At 42.6% G+C, this 17236-nt stretch overlaps 1 protein-coding gene across 1 annotated transcript in view; it reads right to left on the bottom strand.

Moving 5' to 3' along the window:
* Nucleotides 1–2376: 2376 nt before the first annotated feature.
* The window catches only part of CSF2RB (colony stimulating factor 2 receptor beta common subunit), a 38329-nt gene continuing 23469 nt past the window's right edge, over nucleotides 2377–17236 (bottom strand). Inside the window, exons 9-14 of the mRNA XM_018552289.1 lie at nucleotides 15563–15693; nucleotides 15146–15338; nucleotides 12909–12999; nucleotides 12613–12682; nucleotides 9731–9813; nucleotides 2377–3141 (exon numbers count right to left, since the gene is read on the bottom strand). Of these exons, the coding sequence (XP_018407791.1) occupies nucleotides 2400–3141; nucleotides 9731–9813; nucleotides 12613–12682; nucleotides 12909–12999; nucleotides 15146–15338; nucleotides 15563–15693 (1310 nt within the window). The 3' untranslated portion in view covers nucleotides 2377–2399. The remainder of the gene's footprint in view (nucleotides 3142–9730; nucleotides 9814–12612; nucleotides 12683–12908; nucleotides 13000–15145; nucleotides 15339–15562; nucleotides 15694–17236) is intronic.

The raw sequence follows: 17236 nt of genomic DNA, 5'->3' as shown, positions 1-17236 counted from the left end.
GCCGGGCGCCATGTCATTACACTGCGCCCGGCTTCCTAATTGGCCAGAAAACCGCCTCCATGCTTTCTAGTCAGCTAGTGACGAGAAGCATGGAGAGGGCTTCCCGGCTAATCAGGGAGTCATTACATGCCACATGGCTTCCTTACCGGGACTTCCGGTATCGGTATTCGGTATTGGTGAGTACCGGAAAAAAATATCAGTACTCGATACCGAAAAACAGGTATCTGTGCATCCCTACTAATTATATCTGTTGTTTCATTTCAATGTGGACTTAAGTGGTTGATTGGAATGTATGTGACTCTCATATGTTATTTGGTTTTAATGCACATAGATGAACTACAATTTCCATGATGATATGTTTATTGAACTTGACTTGGCAAAGAAAATAATAAATGAGGACTTCTGTGCCTACAATTATTGTACACAGAGAACATATGCAATACATTCCCTGCTTAATAAGAGTGAATGGACAGTAGGAATTCTTAGTATGAGACTTTCACAATGGTTTCTGTGAAGAACATACTGTATTACAATTCTCCATCTACCTACTTAGTGGAGACCCCTTTTAAGTCTATCATACCTAGAAACATTGCTGTTCATCTGTCCACAGCTAACAGACATCTCCAGGGTTTATGATTCTCCAGATAAAAAATGCAGCAGGATATTAGTCATGCAGTCAGTCAACTTATTTTCTATATAGAATTTAAAAAAATATTTACCTAAATTAAAGAATGGGTAATTTTACAGAAATTGAAAAGGATTACTAAGACTCTAAATACTTTGGTTGGCGATCCAACTGCTAATGGAGCAATAAGAGCGCAAATCCAAATGTATAAATAATGTTGAGACAGATCGTCTCTGTGAGATTCTAAAAAAGGTGAACCAAAAATGGGGAACTTGCTTGTAATGCCCGGGGTCCGGGCGAGGGGCGGCCACGGTGGAGGATCTGGTGATGCAAGGAGTGGTGTGTGATGCTGAGTTTTTTTGGAGGCCACCAGATGTGGTTTTGGTAGTGAGAGAGGGGAGTGAGGACAAAGTTGGACGGGTCCTATGGTCTGTAAATGCAGATAATCAAAAGAACAAAAGAGGGCGCAAAAAACACTGGCTAGCTAACGAAGGTATAACGGAAACTCAAGGTGGTGGCACTTACGCGTGAATCCCAGGATCCGGAGATTGGCGGCCAATATGGAGGATCGGAACACTCGTGATGTGTGTTCGACTATGGCTGGTGTGCTACTCAGAGAGGTACATCCACAGAAATAATTTCCAACAGAAGGGTGTGAGCAAGAAGAGGGGCTGCAACAGCCCTGTCTATTGCCGACACCACAGGGGTCTCCCTGCTTCTCCTCTACACCGCACATATCCCTAACGGCACTTCGGACGAAGTCCCCTCTTCTTGCTCACTCCCTTCTGTTGGAAATATTTCTGTGGATGTACCTCTCTGAGTAGCACACCAGCCATAGTCGGACACACATCACGAGTGTTCCGATCCTCCATATTGGCCGCCCATCTCCGCATCCTGGGATTCACGCGTAAGTGCCACCACCTTGAGTTTCCGTTATACCTTCGTTAGCTAGCCAGTGTTTTTTGCGCCCTCTTTTGTTCTTTTGATTAGGACCATTGGATTGTCTCCTCTCTTCTCTAAGGTAAGTATCCCTTGACAGTAATTATCCTTATTGACTACCAGTATTCAGGTCATTCTTCCCACTGACCACTGATATTAAGAGCAATTACCCTTCTGCTATTGACCACCAATTTAAGGAGGTACTTTTCCCCTGACCACCAATGCAATGCAACCCTTCTGCCACTAGCTATCAAATTAAGGGGCCCTCTTGACAACGACCATCAAAGTAAGGAGGTACTTTTCTTTGATTATTACTGGAATAAAACTTGGATGACTAGCGAAAGTATAAAAAATGATCCAGCGGTGCACCGCATACACCTGAAAGTGTACAGTTTGAACAGCAGTATAGACATTTAATATCTGTGATTACGTTACTATTCCATATCAACCAAGCATATATTATGCAGTGGTATGTTGACATGGACATGTATATCCTCTATGGAAACCTTGAAGTCATCTTTCCTCTACCCAAAGGGAGATAAAACATCCTTGCAGCAAGGTAGACTTAATGCTATGCCGGAAGACAGACATTGGCTATACAAGTAACAAAAATCAAGGGAAATGTAACTAAGACACACAAACGTTTCAGTGCTAGGGTAATTTTATTGGCATAATAGTAGCTTTCTGTTATTAAGTTTACAGCAGCAATACATGGATTATGGTGAGACGAGTACAAAAATATTTTCCATAAGCCTTGAAAAACGTAAACGTATTGTGGTAATATTCTTACAGTATAAATCTTTTGCAAAGAACTTAAGAGAATAACGTGTAATATCTAAGTATGTGGCAAAGCAAGGTACCCTCTTTGCATGACTTTAAATGCTTGTACAGCAGGTAGAGGTGGGTCTTCTGGTGCATTTTGCTGGTTTTGTTCACTGACTGGTGCCATTTTTCTTTCTAAATGTTCTTGGCTTCCACGGAGCCCTGGGAAAAAACAGTAATCTCCAACCTGCTTAAGCAAAAGTGGCCCAGACCCATCAGGGTTAATTATCATCAAGGGTCCTTCTGGCAATACTTGGAAGTCAGAGGATGCAGGGATTGCAGTGTATTTATTATCAGGAGCACATTTCTTGTCTTGATTCTGCATTGGCTGAACAGAAAGTGGTTTCTCCATACTGATCACATAACCCATTTGATCCCCAGGTGGCTGAGGTTGACATATCTGGGTAGTTTCTTTGGGGAGATTAAATATCTCAGCTTGGCAACTAGGCAGGCTAAAATACCCTGGATGCTTTGCTTCATTTGACACCAAATTTGACATCGACTTACCACCGGAGAACATCAGATAGGGCCCATTATAGCTCTTATTGGAAAGACCTTTTTTAACCTCTGATGTAGACACTGTAGTAGTGTCACTTTTCTCTCCAGTTCCCAGAGATTTGCACTGGTCAGGCATGATCTTCTCCTCTGCTGGTGGTGGTAATGAATAAGGTCCTAGCGGATTAGCATCAGGATTTGGAGTGTTCTCTGTCACCAATTCTTCTGCCGATTCATATGTTGACTGTAGTGCCACAGGACTGCAAACATTCAAAGAAAATTAAAGACATAAAAACAGTCAATGAAAGATAAATAACAAAAACAAAGTAAATATAATTAGAACTTAATATAAAGAATGAAACCTAATATGAAGGAAAATCTGTCCTAAAAAAATTACATGTGAGGTAAGCCTCTAACTGCAGCCCTTTACAAACACTGGGCAATAAACAGTTTGTCCTGCCGTTGCCCTAAAAGTTGTACATATGTATGTGTACTTGTACAGCTGTATGCACAAGAATCACAGTAATGTCACTTCCATTTAGGACCTCTCCTGCAGAAGGCAAGTGCTGCAATATAGATTTCCTGTATGAAAATGTATATGATTGAGTTATAAGTTCTCACACCTCCAGGCTGACTTTCTTATAGTTTTTGTGCATAAAAACCTCGCCTCAACCAAGATGGTCGCCTTCAGACACAGGAAAAAAATGGAGGTATGGCTCCTCAGTGATTAATCAGCATCAAACCTGCTGACAAAGCATGATTCTAATTGGGTGTTAAGTCCAAGAACGTCACCAGCACTCCAATGTAAATGTGAAGGGATAGATTTATTGACACATATTTGTCAGAAATGCATTTATGACAAATATGTGTCAATATATCTATCCCTTCTTCACATTTACATTGGAGTGCTGGTGACGTTCTTGGAATTCATGTTATTACACGGTGCCATTCGTGGTCATTGCGAGCACCCACCTGGATCAGACAGGTTTTCATTTATATCTGGTAAGGAGTGCAGCAAGATACATTGATATCTAATTGGATGTTGTCTGGAAAAAACTCCAGTTTATAGTAAGAATATGTTAACAGACCTATGTGCCAACTCAGCCAGCATGATTAGCTCGATGCTATTGTCCTCCTCAGAAGGTTTCTAAATGTCCTGCTCAATCTGACAATAGGGAAATGATACCATGCTCACATAAGGTAAACTGAAAGGATTGTGCCGATATTTTCTCAATGCCATTAGCAGTTCACCAAATGGGTTTTACTTGTTGCCTGGAGTTGATTTCTAATGTATTGTTATGCACAGGCAATAGGTTTGCTTTAATGGCATTTCTGCTGATTTATTTAATCATTCTGAACATTTCAAGTCCCATAGCAAAATGCACTTTATTAAATTTAGTTGCTATTGATTTTCTATCCTTTTAAAATACCATTGCTGGAAAACCTCCATCTTGCATAAAAAAGCTAGCTGTTAAATCAGTGACCTTGTTTAAACTATGGGAGATGCCTCTTTCTGGTAATGTTGTTTATGTTGTATCAACCCACCAATTAAAACTCACAGAAATCCAGATATTAACCACACCAAATGCTATTTTAAGCAGCACCAGTGGCAAGGAAGAAAGGTACAGATTTACAAATGACATTTCTTTGTAACCTGTAGAGTTAATGGGATTTTTCTTTTGTATGCTGTATGGCAGTTACAATTAAATGTATTTTTTCAGACAATTTTTATTTTTTTATATTCTAGTTTTAGATAGAATGGGGAAAGGTTACAACTGCTATCAGGTTTTTACTGCTGTTCAGGGCTTCCATAGGGAATCATTGGGGAGGCAATGTTGTCATTAGAACAGGAAGTAAGGGGAATCCCTTTTTTTACACAGCAAAACGTATTTATCAACCAAAAAGTCTCTAAAAGCATATTTCCACTAATGCCATATATGGAAAAATCATGCACATGATGCATATATAATACTGCTTCACAGTTTAGACAAAAATGGTTAGCTCATGCATTTACATTCCTGCATTCATCAACGCAAGCAACACAACATAGAGCTAATTTACACAAGATCACCTTGCAAATTCATGCAGGGCTTTGCACAACACACCTGCTGGGTGTGTACACACTACAAAGGTGTTTAGATTCCACCCATAGATCATGCTGGGAGGGTAGGGTTGCCACCCGTCCGGTTTTCAACCGGACAGTCCGGGTTTGGCGTCTTGTGTACGGGTGTCCAGCCAGCGGGCACCCGTACACAAGACACTCTGCTGACACCGGCACTTTAAATTTTCTCGCAGATGCGGCTGCGAGGTCCTTGGTAAGTGCGATCCACGGCAGCCGCTGCCGCATCTGCCTAAAAACCGGATCTTCCTCTGAGCTGCGGGCAGCCTGTGTCTGTTTACAGGTGCCCGCAGCTCAGAGGAAGAGTCGGGTGGCAAATCGACAGCAGCATCTGGCAGAAATCAGGATGGTTTGGTGGTATGCCAAAGTGAGGTAAATCTTGCCATTCCGTGTCCCATTCAAAAGATTTCTCCTAACTTCCTGCAGGAACAATAGGAAGTGAGAGCAAATGGGCGCGGTTTAAGGGTAGGGTTGCCACCAGTCTGGTTTTGGAGTCTTGTGTCCGGGTGTCCAGCCAGTGGGCACCCGGACACAAGACACTCAGTGCCGACACCGGCATTTTACATTTTCTGACAGATGCGTCTGTGGAGGTCTTTAGGAAGTGCAATCTCGGGCAGCCGCATCTGCCTAAACCCGGATCTTTCTCTGAGCTGCCGGCAGCCTGTGTCTGTTTACAGGTGCCCGCAGCTCAGAGGAAGGGCCGGGTTTTAGGCAGATTCGGCTGCCTAAGATCGTGCTTGCCGAGGACCCCCACAGACGCATCTGTCATTGCCTTCTCCTCCTCCAGCTCCCTGACATCGTGCTGCCCATCTGTGGATCCCTGGTGAGACAGCATAGCCCATTTAGCCCACCACGAGAGCCCGCACAACCCACCAGGCCACGTGGAGACATCAGTGCGTCAACACAGAACAACACAGAGTATGTAGCTTCATATTATTTTGTATTGCTGTATAATGTATTGCTGGGATTTGTAGTCCTCTCTAGCTGGTCTCATCACTCCCTCCCCTGGCTGCCTCTCCTCTATATTAAAAAAAAAAAATTGCCGCGTACGGCGCTAGAGTGTTCGGGTTTCACTTGAAGAAAAGGTGGCAACCCTATGGGAGGGAACACACTACAGAGGTGTATACATGTTCGTGGTGTGTTTATAAGGTTAGTAAATCCACCCCAAAGAGTCAAGGAAGGCAAGAACCTCCACCAGTTTTCTACTGCTATACTGTATGTACCCCTGTTAGCAGCTGGCAGTACAATTTTTCAGACACCCAGTGCTGGCAGTATATACACAGACTCCAGTGAATGGCACTATATTTTCTTAACATTTAGCAATTTGTATTCAGCACATTTGCAGGCAACATAAGTTTCGTTATACTTTTTTTCTTACACCATTCAATGGCTATATCTTTGTAAGTTTCAAGAGTTGGCATTACATTTTTTATTGATAAGAGCTTGTAATATGCTTGGCTGCATGAACCATAGGCAGGCGTGATAGCTTTTGCTAAAACACCCTAGACCTTACCTTGACCTGATTTGCCAGAAGTAATCCAACATTGCCAGCGAGACACTCTTGTTTGCATCATGAATGATCAGATGCAGCTTATGGCAGATAGTAGTAATGCTTAATTACCAAGCAATAAAGCAAATTATGGTAAATTTCAGTACATGAGTTTTTCTTTTTTTGGCTTAATCATGACCATATGAGGTTCTCTTTCTCATTTGAGGGTTCTGTGGATTTTTTGATCTGTGTAGGCCTGAAGCAGTGGTGAAACTATCACCATAGCTACCCAGGCGGTTGCAATGGGACCCGAGGCACAGGGGGGCCCGGCCAGGACGAGGAACAAAGTGGTTCCCCTGATGCCGTGGGGGCCGCCTGGGTCGCTATGGCATCTCAGGCTGCTGGCTGTCACTGGCGGCTGTGAGGAGGAACGCGCCGCTGTTCAGATCACTGACAACCTGAGTCAGTGACAGCCAGCAGTTGTGGTGGAGGAGGCTGGGGCCCTGCATCGGCATCAGAGGAGGAGGCTGGGCACGGCGGAGGAAGAGGCCAGGCTCACCGGCGACTGTATAGGAGGAGGAGGTGGGGCCCGGTGGTGGAGGAGGCTGACAGGTAAGAGGTGTGACCAGCCCACCTGAGACCCTGCAGAGCTCACCATAGAGAGTCTATAGTGTGCTCTGCAAGGTCACTCTCAGCTGGGCTGTGTGAGATGTCAGGTGGGCTCTGCAAGGGGCGTAACTAGAAATCACAGGGCCCCATACAAAATTTTGCTATGTGGCCCTGTAATTTTTAGTTACACGTCTGGCCTGAAGCCTAAGAAGGCAAAGCCATGTGCTCATGTTGGGGCCTGGGTCTGAGGCCTAGTGAGTGAAGCTGAGGTTGGAGATGACATGGAGCAACTTCACCAGGTGTGGGGAGCCTGGGAATTGATCCTCTGTGGCACCATGGGGATCTATTCTGAAATGGACTAGAAGCTTTTGCATCAAGTACTGCCCAGCCAGGCTCTCAAGACAAAGATTGCCTCAATGGGCTTAAAGGTCCTCTATCTGTGAAGGCTGAAAGTACTTTGTTCTATCATATATTGGAGTCTATGACATCCTGGGTGTCCTGTGCCCTAAGCCTCCCTCCCAGTTCTTTAGTAAAACTTTTTAGCATTGCATCTTCTGTGTAGACTTCAGTTTTATCGGTCACCAAAGGAGGGCTGGCAAGTGCTATTGGGGCAGCAACTCTATAGTAATCCCTAGGCAGGCTAGGAGGGCCCATTCTTCTCAGTGGCTCCTTTGGGGGTGAGCGCTACAAAATATTTCCTCTATACCACTTTATTCACATGGTCTAATTATTATCCTTACGTACAATTTTGGTCAAGTTACAGTCTACACTGCATTATTATATTATCATTATTATTATTATTATTATTATCTATTGTCAACTTGGTTTACTTATTTATTCAGTATAAAAATCTCAGCTCATATTCTCAAGGGGAGAAAATTGTAAACTCAGACATAGTAATTTACAACTTCAGAAATATATTTTGTTACCTGGGAAGTTTCAGCAAATTTGTGTATGAATACTTTTGATCCAGGATGTGTATACAAGTCATTAACACACAAATACACACTGCTTTACTAAATTTCCTATCCCACTGGCATTAGTCTAATAAAAGTCAAATAAACACTACACTATTTCCATATTATTATTACAGGTATTTATATACAATTTCATAGACAATTTTTACGCAGCGCTTTACATAGTTGCACATTCACATCAGTCCCTACCTTCAAGGAGCTTACAATGTATGGTCCCTATCCCACATGCATACATAGAGGGCCAACTTAGAGAGGAGCCAATTAACCAATTAACCTTTGGTGTGTAGGAGGAATCCAGAGTACACGGAGGAAACACACGCAAACACGGGGAGAACATGCAAACTCCTTGCAGATAGTGATCTGGCCGGGATTTGGACCAGGGACCCCCAGTGCTGCAAGGCAGAAGCGCTAGCCACTACGCCACTGTGCTTCCCCGTTTTGTGACTTTATGCTCCACATTTTAGGATTCTGCTTTTGAAAGTACTCAATAGGTCTCTTTAAGGCCCCATTCACAGCTGATTCATTGCAATCTGTTTTTCAACAGATGTCAGCGGATGCCAATGGAAGATAACCCAAAACATAAATGGGTGTTAATGGGACCACTTTTTTCAGTGCAACATAACGGAACGTGTCCAAAACAGAAGGAAACGCAATTGAACGGAAGTACAAAAAAAATACACAGAAGCTTGTCCACTCAGGACATGGTAATTAAAATAAAGGTTGACAAAAATAAATAAATGCAATGCAACAGAACAGAATGGAAGTCAAAGGAGGTTGAAATTGAATTGCAAGTAAATGGACCTCTGTTGACTTACATTTTAGGTCCCATTATGGTGTGAACGACCCCAAAGCCCAGCCCCAGGCAAAACTTTTATTTATGATTTTTATTTATTTTGGATAGAGCAGGGAAGGGTTACAGCCTCTGTCAGTTTTTTTTACTTCTATCTGTGTCCCTTTTAGGGAGATTTCTTCAAATGTGTTTACAAAAAGAAAAACACATGTTTAGTAGAGTTGGGAAGAGTTAGATCTTCTGAAACGTTTTTGTTGCTCTTTGTATGGGTGACAATTGCTTCCTCATTTGTTGTATGCTCATTACAAAGAAAGCTCCCCAAGGGAATCACACAAAGAAATAACCTGATAGTAATGTAAACTCATCCCACAAAGAATAAAAACATTTTTTTGGATGGTATTAAGCTTTAATAAAGATTCAATTCTAAAAACAAATTATTTTGTTTTAAAAAATGCATTGGCCATACTGTACCTCCCAACCGTCCCTCATTTGGAGGAACTGTACCTCATTTGGAAGCAAATCCCTCTGCCCCTCTTTCCTTCTCTTTTTGCTCTGATGTACAGACATCTTAGAAAATGTTCTATTTAACTATGAAAAGTGTTTTTCTGCACTAAAATATTTATCTTATCTCTGAATCATCTTGGTTGCTATTTCAAAAAGCCAGTATAAAAGGAAAAGTAATGGTGAAAAACAAAAAAGTTGTCCATATAACTGGACACGAGGCAGTGGTGTGTGTTCTTTGCCTAAATACATTTTGCTGGAAGGCGTCCCTCTTTCTCATTTCAGAATGTTGGGTGGTTTGATTGCCTATGTACACAAATCTTTCTGACATTTAAAACACATGAAAAAGGTCATTGTTTCTCACCTGACTGTAACACATATTGAAGGTTTTTCTTCTGCGTAGAAGTCTCGATGTATGAATGGGTAATAGCTCTGTTTCCAGTATCCCTTAAAAGTACAAAGCAAGGTTTCAATAAAAAGGTGTTATGAGTGCACCACATTATTTAGATATGGGATTGTTATGATCTGAGTCCCTCCAGATGATCCACGGAGCTACAAAATCAAAGAACCACAAAGACACTAAATTATTTGAATTTTAGTTTGGATAAAGTGGCAAACTTTTTGAACTTTACCGTATAGGCCTTTATTGTTGCCTGTGACCCCACTGGGGAGAATCAATCTCGTTTTCTGTGTTTTTACATTAGGACAATAAATAAGTGGGGTGAGTGCAATTAAGACAGGAAGACACAGCAATAAGTACTTGACAAGCAGTGGCGTAGAGTGGGGGGGGCACGTGCCCCTGGGCACCGGTATGAAGGGGTCGCCAGCAGGGCTGAATATCCACAGGGAGTAGAGGGGCGGCAGGGATTCCTATCATCCGGGACATGAAGTTCCCAGGTGTCGGGCACCCCCCCTACACTTCCGGGACATGCAGTTGCCGTGCGTCCGTCCGCCGACCAGAGATCATCTGTCGAGCTGTAGAGATCATCTGTCAGGGAGCAGAGCAGAGAACGTTCTCTGCTCTGCTCCGTGTGTACAGTGAGGGGAGAGCTGTACTCACAGCCTTCCCCTCAGCTGTCACAGGAGTTCCATCACAGTGCTGTGCTAGAACTCATGTATTGGAGGTGACAGGTTCAAGAAAACCTGCCACCTCCAGATGCTATCACACAGGGGCTTGTTAGCTCCTGCATAATAGCAATGAAGTTAGGTAAAAAAAAATAAAAATTGATAAACAAATTGATTAAATAAATGAAAAAAAAATATGAAAAATAAGTAAAGCATAACAAGTAAAAAAATAAATAAAAAGGTGATAAAAAGTAAAAAATAATTAGATTAAAAATTAGGAAAGTAAAATTATTTTAAAAAATAAAAACGTAAAAGATAATAAGATAAATACAAAAAAGTAAAAACATTAAAAAAATTATAAAAAAGTTTAAGAAAATAAATTAAAATTAGAGAGAAAAAATCCAGCCCTGGGCGCCACTGGCTACTGCTCTCTCCCTCCGCTGCTCTGCCAGGCCAGCCACACTGAACTACCCTGGCGGGAAAGCAGTGCCTGCCCTGGGCTCAGTAAAGTTAGTCAGCCGCCTCAGCACACGCTGGGGTCTCGCAGCTACCTAGTTTTTGTGTTTACAGAGTCGAAGGTGCAGCAGCGTGACGAACGCAGGAGGAGAGGTGAGATTTGTTTCTAAAAATCACTGGCCTGATAAGTCAATTTGGGAGTGAGTTGAGAGAGGTGGGGGGTTTGTTGTTAACAGAGTGGAGGTGGAGTCAGTGGACAGCGGAGAGTGGAGAGGAGAGGTGGGTACAGTGGCAGTGGAAGATCCAGTGGGGGTCAGTTGACAGAGAGATGGTGGTGGAAAAGGAGAGAGGTAACACAGTGGCAGAGGGAGAACCGGGGGCTCAGTAGACACATAGGAAGTGGGGGGAGAAGAGACCTTGTGAGATGAGAAGCAGGTGAGGTCTGTACCCCATAGCTGAGATGAGAAGTCAGGTGAGCTCTGTACCCCATAGCTGGGATTGAAGATCAGGTCAGTGGCAGATCCAGGGAGGATGGGTGGCAAAAGGGCAATTTTTGCAGGGCGATGTGGGGACATTTTCATGAATACCTAGGAGCAGCCCATCAATGAAGAGCAGGTGTGGGCCATGTGCTACCAGTGTGCCCAGGAACAAGCCCAGAGCTCCCTGGCACCGTGGACCAGGGTACGGGACCCACACCAGTCCTTTATAGATTATAGTGTTCTGCAATGCTGTTTAATGTATTGCTGAGATTTGTAGTACTCTATAGCTGGTGGTATTCTGCATTGCTGTATAATGTATTGCTGGGATTTGTAGTCCTCTATACAGTGGCACCACTACCAGGGTCACAGCGATTGCAGCTGTGATGGGGCCCTAGAATTTGGCCACTTGGGGGGCCATGGTAACTGCTGACATCGCAGGTTACCGGACCCCCCTTCTATTAGTCTGTGGCCCTCCATTCTTCAGACTGCATGGATCGTGTGTATCACGATTGAATTATGGTTTGGTTTGTGGGGGCGTGGGGGGAGGCACTAATGAAAGACTTGCCCCCGGGCGCCTCATGACCTTGCTACGCCTCTGCTGACAAGGGCTCTAACCTTTCTCCACTCTACCAAACAGATAATTATAATAATAGCATTTTTTATGTAATGTTTTGTGAAACTACTTTATATTAGCCTAAGAGCAGCAGTAGGCAAACCATAGCCCTCCAGCTGTACTGAAACTACAAATCCTATTGAGCATCAGCCACAGACATGACTCCCAGAGGCAGATACATGATGGGATTTTTCCAGCCACAGGTGGAGAGCCAAAGTTTGTCTAACCCTGCCTTAGAGAAATCTAAATCTTACCATTTGTTTATGTTTTAATGTATATCCAGTGCACATAGTAGAAGAGAAAAAGATGTTAAGGCGTTTACACATCTCTGTAATTGATGATGTTATGAGTAGTGGCCCTTATGCATGTTTTGGGTTGGTAGCTGAATTTTTAGTAAGAGGGAGATAATGTTTAATATATTACAAATACAGTATTCAGATTTCCAAAGGGGTCTCCTTATAAAGCTGTGAGGACATATTCCCAAAAGATAGTTATAATGAGTGTCATAGGAAATGAGAAGAGTTATAAGAAATGAGGTCTCAGAGAGGAAAGGAAAAGAGAGTCTGTGAACATTGGATGAGACACAGCAAAATTCAAGCTTATAGCTATACAGCAAGTGGGCCCTTTACTTACCAGTGGTTGATTTCTGAGCAGTTTGCTCTTGCTGGGGTTGGGTAGGGAATCATTGAAACTTTGCTTTAACCTAAAAAAAATACAGTTTGTTCAGAACGCTTTCTTAATAATTAATACTGTTATATGTTATTATGTAGCTTGCTCCATAGGGCACCATTTTACTGACTTTAGCAGCTAATCATCTAATCAATCACAAGCGATGTTCATGTGTTCATGGTCATGTGGTCAATGTAATTTCAGGTCATCCATTTGGTTTAGCCCTTATACTGTTCCTTGTTGTTATCATTTAAACTCACCTCTTGTAATACCTGAATGCAAAAAATGCAAACAGCGAAATAGTGATGGAGATAATAAAGGCGCATATGCATATGATGTTTGTTGTTAGAACTGCAAAAAAACACAAAATGGTTTCTTATTTTAGGTAGATTTAGTATGACAAAAAGCAATTTGCATAATGCTGCAGTGGCAACTAATGAGCATTTTTCATTGTTTCATGTCCTCAACTGATGAAAGGCAAGATTTAGGAGCCAAACTCCACAAGCAACTGCAGTGTTTACGGCACACTGCACCTGTATTGTATGTTTCATTCATAGAATACAGGTCAGTGGTGTCATTCAGAGTGCTTTCTGTAGAATATGCTCCATGAGTGGAGGAAAGGTCAGTCACATGACTTTGACAGGACATACACTATATTGCCAAAAGTATTGGGACGCCGGCCTTTATATGCACATGAACTTTAATGGCATGCCAGTCTTAGTCCGTAGGGTTCAATATTGAGTTGGCCCGCCCTTTGCCGCTATAACAGCTTCAACTCTTCTGGGAAGGCGTCCACAAGGTTTAGGAGTGTGTCTATGGGGATGTTTGACCGTTCTTTCAGAAGCGCATTTGTGAGGTCAGGTACTGATGTTGGACGAGAAGGCCGGGCTCGCAGTCTCCGCTCTAATTCATCCCAAATGTGTTCTATCTGGTTGAGGTCAGGACTCTGTGCCGGCCAGTCAAGTTCGTCGACCCCAAACTCACTCATCCATGTCTTTATGGACTTTGCTTTGTGCACTGGGGCATAGTCATATTGGAACAGGAAGGGGCCATCCCCAATCTGTTCCCACAAAGTTGGGAGTATGGAATTGTCCAAAATGTCTTGGTATGCTGATGCCTTAAGAGTTCCCTTCACTGGAACTAATGGGCCAAGCCCAACCGCTGAAAAAAACAAACCCACACCATAATCTCCCCTCCACCAAACATTACACTTGGCACAATGCAGTTAGGCAAGTACTGTTCTCCTGGCCACCGCCAAACCCAGACACAACCATCTGATTGCCAGACAGAGAAGCGTGATTCATCACTCCATTTCTCTAGAGTCCAGTGTCGGCGTGCTTTACACCACTGCATCCACTGCTTTACACCACTGCTTTGCATTGCACTTGGTGATGTAAGGCTTGGATGCAGCTGCTCGGCCATGGAAACCCATTCCATGAAGCTCTCTACACACTGTTGTTCTGCCAATCTGAAGGCCACACGAAGTTTGGAGGTCTCTAGCTATTGACTCTGCAGACAGTTGGTTACTTCTGCGCACTGTGCACTTCAGCATGGGCTGACCCCGCTCTGTCATTTTACGTGGCCTACCACTTTTTTACGTGGCCTAACCACTTTGAGTTGCTGTTGTTCCCGGTTGCTTCCACTTTGTTATAATGCCACTAACAGTTGACCTTGGAATATTTAGTAGCAAGGAAATTTCATGGAACACTTGAATCCAATGATTTGGAAGGGTGTCCCAATACTTTTGTCAATATAGTGTATGTCTGAGCCTTATTCCTACTGGCACTTTTTTCTCATGAAAATGAATTGGCCTTCAGTTACTTTAGAGTCATGCAGCAATTGGTGGCATTGCAGTCCTGTAGTGTTGTCATGCATTGCAATTGATTTTTAATGGCACCCCAGTTCACATATAAAGTACAATACAGCATATGTGTGCTATAATGCACCTCAACACACAGATGCAAATTCGATGTAGTGAGCTGCATTGTAGAAAACTGTACATGAGCAATTTTTTGTGCTTCATATGTGATGACAGCACATTTAAAATGGATGGGTTGTCAAATGCAACATGCCTCAATGTACATTAATGTGTGCCTAAACATGCAACTGCTATTGGCGCCCTTTATGGCTTGTTCACATCTAAGCAAATGTAAAATCCTTCATGGGAGTGGAAATAGAGTGCCATGCACTTAAGTATTTGTGCAGCGTTGCAATGGCCAGTGCACTTCCAAACCCCAGCATACAGCATGTTTGGGAGAACTTTGTATAGGGAGTCTTAGGCAACCTTCATGGACACAGCGCTGAAACCGGACTTTAAAATGTTTTGTCACAAAATTGTAAATGAGCCAAGTCCTTACAGTGGAAGAAACTGACAGCAGGGAAAATAACATAACAAAAATGATATGAGGACCAAGAAGAATAAATATTAAAATATGGTCTTTTATAAATGTGAACAATACATAAACAATAAGACAATATTGTCAAACACTGTTATTACCATTGGTTGTCCTCCAGGACCTGCTCTGGCTCCATTCACTCCATGGACCATTATAGAGAGACTTTTCATCAGGCTTTGCACGCACCTTTGCTGTGTAGTGAGTGAAGCCCTCAAGTTTAGAAATTGGAAAGTAATATTCAGGTGGATTGCCTGAGACATTGACCAGTGAGTAAGGGGGGCATTCCGGGTCTCCCTGAAGTGACATACAGACTATAGATAAGATAATTTGTAGGCGTTCATCACTAGAAAACAGATAACTGTCTCAAGTATGGTGATTGAAAATGGGGAAAAGAAGGAACAACAAAAAAAGGTAGAATACAGAGAAAGACTTGTTAAAATGTCAGAGAAAACACAACACTTGTCAGAGAAAACACAACACAACACAAAACAATTTTATTATATTATGTAGGATTGTACCTCCTTCCAGTAACACAACTGGTATGTTAACTGGATAGTAGGAAAGACAACCTCTGGTGGGCTCCATATCAGTGTATATCCATTGCTTGATTGGTTTTTTATTTGGAGATCAGTGGGAGACTCAATCTGAACTGCAACAGAAAAAAGATAATCTGATATGTAGATTTTAATAGCAGTATGTCTGTGATTAGACTTTACCTAGCAATCTAGCGATTATAGATTTACACAAAAAGGTGATGCAGCTAGAAGCAATATTGATGGTACCTGGATTTCTCAATCTCTTTTAACAATAGGGATAGCAACTTATAGCATATATCATATGAAAGTATATTCATGGCTAGATTTTGGGGCAATTACTGTGCACATACCACAAGAGTAGATGATATAGTCACCCTTAGGCATAATAATAGTCTTATGATAGGGAACTAGGGCCTTTCACTTATTAGAGTATTTACCAAAGTCTGCAGAAATCACACTAGCCTTGTATGGAGTTCAAAAGGGGCCACAGCAGCACTTTGTTTAATTCAAAATCAAAATTAAATGCATAAATAAATGCATAAATAACCAAATATTATTAAATAAAATAACACAGCTATACAATTAACAAGGTCCTTGAAGGCACACAAAGTAACAAATCCACCCCATAACCAGCATCTACGGCTTCAGATAACTAACGATAGGCCCCCAGCTCAACGGACAATATCTGTTGATGGAATACACTTTCAGCCAAAACTAAGTGGTCCACCCAATTGACCACCACTTAAAGGACACAACACCTAGAATGAGCCCCCAACCATTATTCCAATAAACCAGCCATCAAGACCACCTTCAAGGACCCCAAACCGCCAATAGACTGCTAGGACGACCTAACAGATCCAGAACCTGAAACAATAAAAAAAGACAAAATCAATGGGACGGGTGGGAGGGAAAAATGCTCATCTGATTGCAACTTAACCCACTGGAAAACTTCCTCCACCTCCGCACGGATCACACGGATCGCCCTTAAGAAGTCCAGCATTGGCAAACTTTCAACCAATCCGGTAAGCAACCCCTCCTTCTACCCCTTTATTTTACCTAAGAGTTAACCCTTCTCTACCTGGCTCCCCTTCTCCCCCTGTCATGCTATCCCTCTGCACAATTCTCTCTTTCTTTTGCTCCAGGCCTGTCTATACTAAAACAGCCTACTAGTCATTAAAGTTCAAAAATAGCAACATCTTTTGCTTTCAGCAAGTTGTTGGTGTGCAGCGCTGAGGCTCTGATCTGGATCTATGGATTTTTTAAAGCTAAGTACTATGAACATAAATAGTTGCCAGCTGACCTGGAAGAGGTACATTTTTCTCCTCTCCCTGACTGCTGCTGCCTTTGATCGAAAGGCTTGGATTCTTGCAACCAGCCTGTTCTGGCCGTGGTCCTGTTCCACAAGTGGAAAGTCCAAAATGTGGGGGGAATAATGCATCTACACAGTGGGGACTATATATGAGGAGGACTGGTGTGGATGAGGGGCACACTTTTGCAATTCGTCCGCCTTCAGTGCTAAGGGACTATATCCTGACACTGAAATAACTTATTCCATCACTACCTATGAGTGGCAGAATTAAAAAAAAACTCTTTGTTTTTCTAAACCTCATCCCTACTGGTCTCTAAAACTCCATTGTACTTATTCATCCTCAAATA

The sequence above is a fragment of the Nanorana parkeri genome, unplaced genomic scaffold (assembly GCF_000935625.1).
Source record: "Nanorana parkeri isolate BGI_ZX_2015 unplaced genomic scaffold, ASM93562v1 scaffold83, whole genome shotgun sequence".
In the NCBI taxonomy this organism is placed as follows: Eukaryota; Metazoa; Chordata; class Amphibia; order Anura; family Dicroglossidae; genus Nanorana; species Nanorana parkeri.
The sequence above is the reverse complement of the archived record's forward strand: the minus strand, read 5'-3'. Positions and strand labels throughout refer to the sequence as shown.